The 1,211-nt window shown below is 47.6% G+C and overlaps 1 protein-coding gene across 1 annotated transcript in view; it reads left to right on the top strand.

The window, feature by feature from the left end:
• EMH_0032260 (uncharacterized protein) overlaps window positions 1-725 on the top strand; it is a gene marked incomplete at both ends in the record, with an annotated part of 2,076 nt that extends 1,351 nt beyond the window's left edge. Inside the window, one exon of the mRNA XM_013494619.1 lies at window positions 3-725. Coding sequence (XP_013350073.1) covers window positions 3-725 — 723 coding nt within the window. The remainder of the gene's footprint in view (window positions 1-2) is intronic.
• Window positions 726-1,211: the final 486 nt, after the last annotated feature.

The raw sequence follows: 1,211 nt of genomic DNA, 5'->3' as shown, positions 1-1,211 counted from the left end.
GTTATCAAGGGAGCGATGCTGCTGCTGCTTTTGATGGATCTTTGCTGCAGCAGCAGCAGCTGCAGCAGCAGCAGCAGCTGCAGCAGCTGCAGCAGCAGCCGTTTGCTGCTGCTGCTCCACTTGATGGCGTCTCTCAGAGATCTCTGCGCCGCGACAAAAAAGGGAAATCATCGAAGCCAAAAAAGAAGACAAGAGAGAGCTCGCTGCACCCGCAAGAGCAGCAGCAGCAGCACCTGCTGCAGCAGCAGCAACAGCAGCAGCAACTGCAGCAGCAGCAGCTGATGCACCATCATACAGCGCCGCAGCAGATGGGAGAGGGAACCACCCAGAGGCCCCCCGGGATGAAGCCGCTTCGAATTCGTCTTTCTTTTGGCATGCAGCAGCAGCAGCAGCAGCAGCAGCAGCAGCAGCTGCAGCAGCAGCAACTGCAGCAGCAGCATGCAGCACAGAACCACGATCAGGTGCACCTCCAGCATACGCAGCCTTTCTATGGCACGAGTAGGCCGTATGACCTGCAGCAGCAGCAGCAGCAGCAGCCACTGCAGCAGCAGCAGCTGCTGCAGCAGCAGCACCCCGTCTACGGACAGCCAATGCACCCGCCATCGTTCGACATGCAGCAGCAGCAGCAGCAGCTGCTGCCGCAGCAGCAGCAGCAGCAGCAGCCAGCTGCTCCTGCTGCGCCCCCGAAATTTCGCATCCGGCTTCCAATGCAGCCCCCCCAGTAGCTGCAGCAGCTGCTGAAGCTGCTGCGGGGGTTGCTGCTGCTGCTGCTGCTTTTCCTCCTGCTGCAGCAGCAGCAGCAGCAGCAGGAACAGCAGCAGCAGCAAGTCGTGGTGCTGCAGCGACACGTGAATGTGACTTTATAGAACTGCAACTGTTGGGGTGTATAGGCAGCCCCCGTTTGTCTTTGCTTTTGTTAGGTATCAATACCCCCAACGAAACAAACAACCAAAATATTATTATTTTATTTATATTTATTATTATTATTATTTTATTTATATTTATTATAATTATTATTTTATTTATATTTATTTATTACTTTTTCTAGTAATTATAATTACGAATTGAGACAGGTATTAATAATATAACAGTAATAATAATAATTATACATTATATATATATATATATATATATATATATATATATATATATATATATATATATATATATATATNTATATATATACATATATATATATATACATATATATA

The sequence above is a fragment of the Eimeria mitis genome, genomic scaffold, assembly GCF_000499745.2.
Source record: "Eimeria mitis Houghton genomic scaffold, Emh_scaff1225, whole genome shotgun sequence".
Classification (NCBI taxonomy): Eukaryota; Apicomplexa; class Conoidasida; order Eucoccidiorida; family Eimeriidae; genus Eimeria; species Eimeria mitis.
This window is presented reverse-complemented; position numbering and strand designations above follow the sequence as displayed.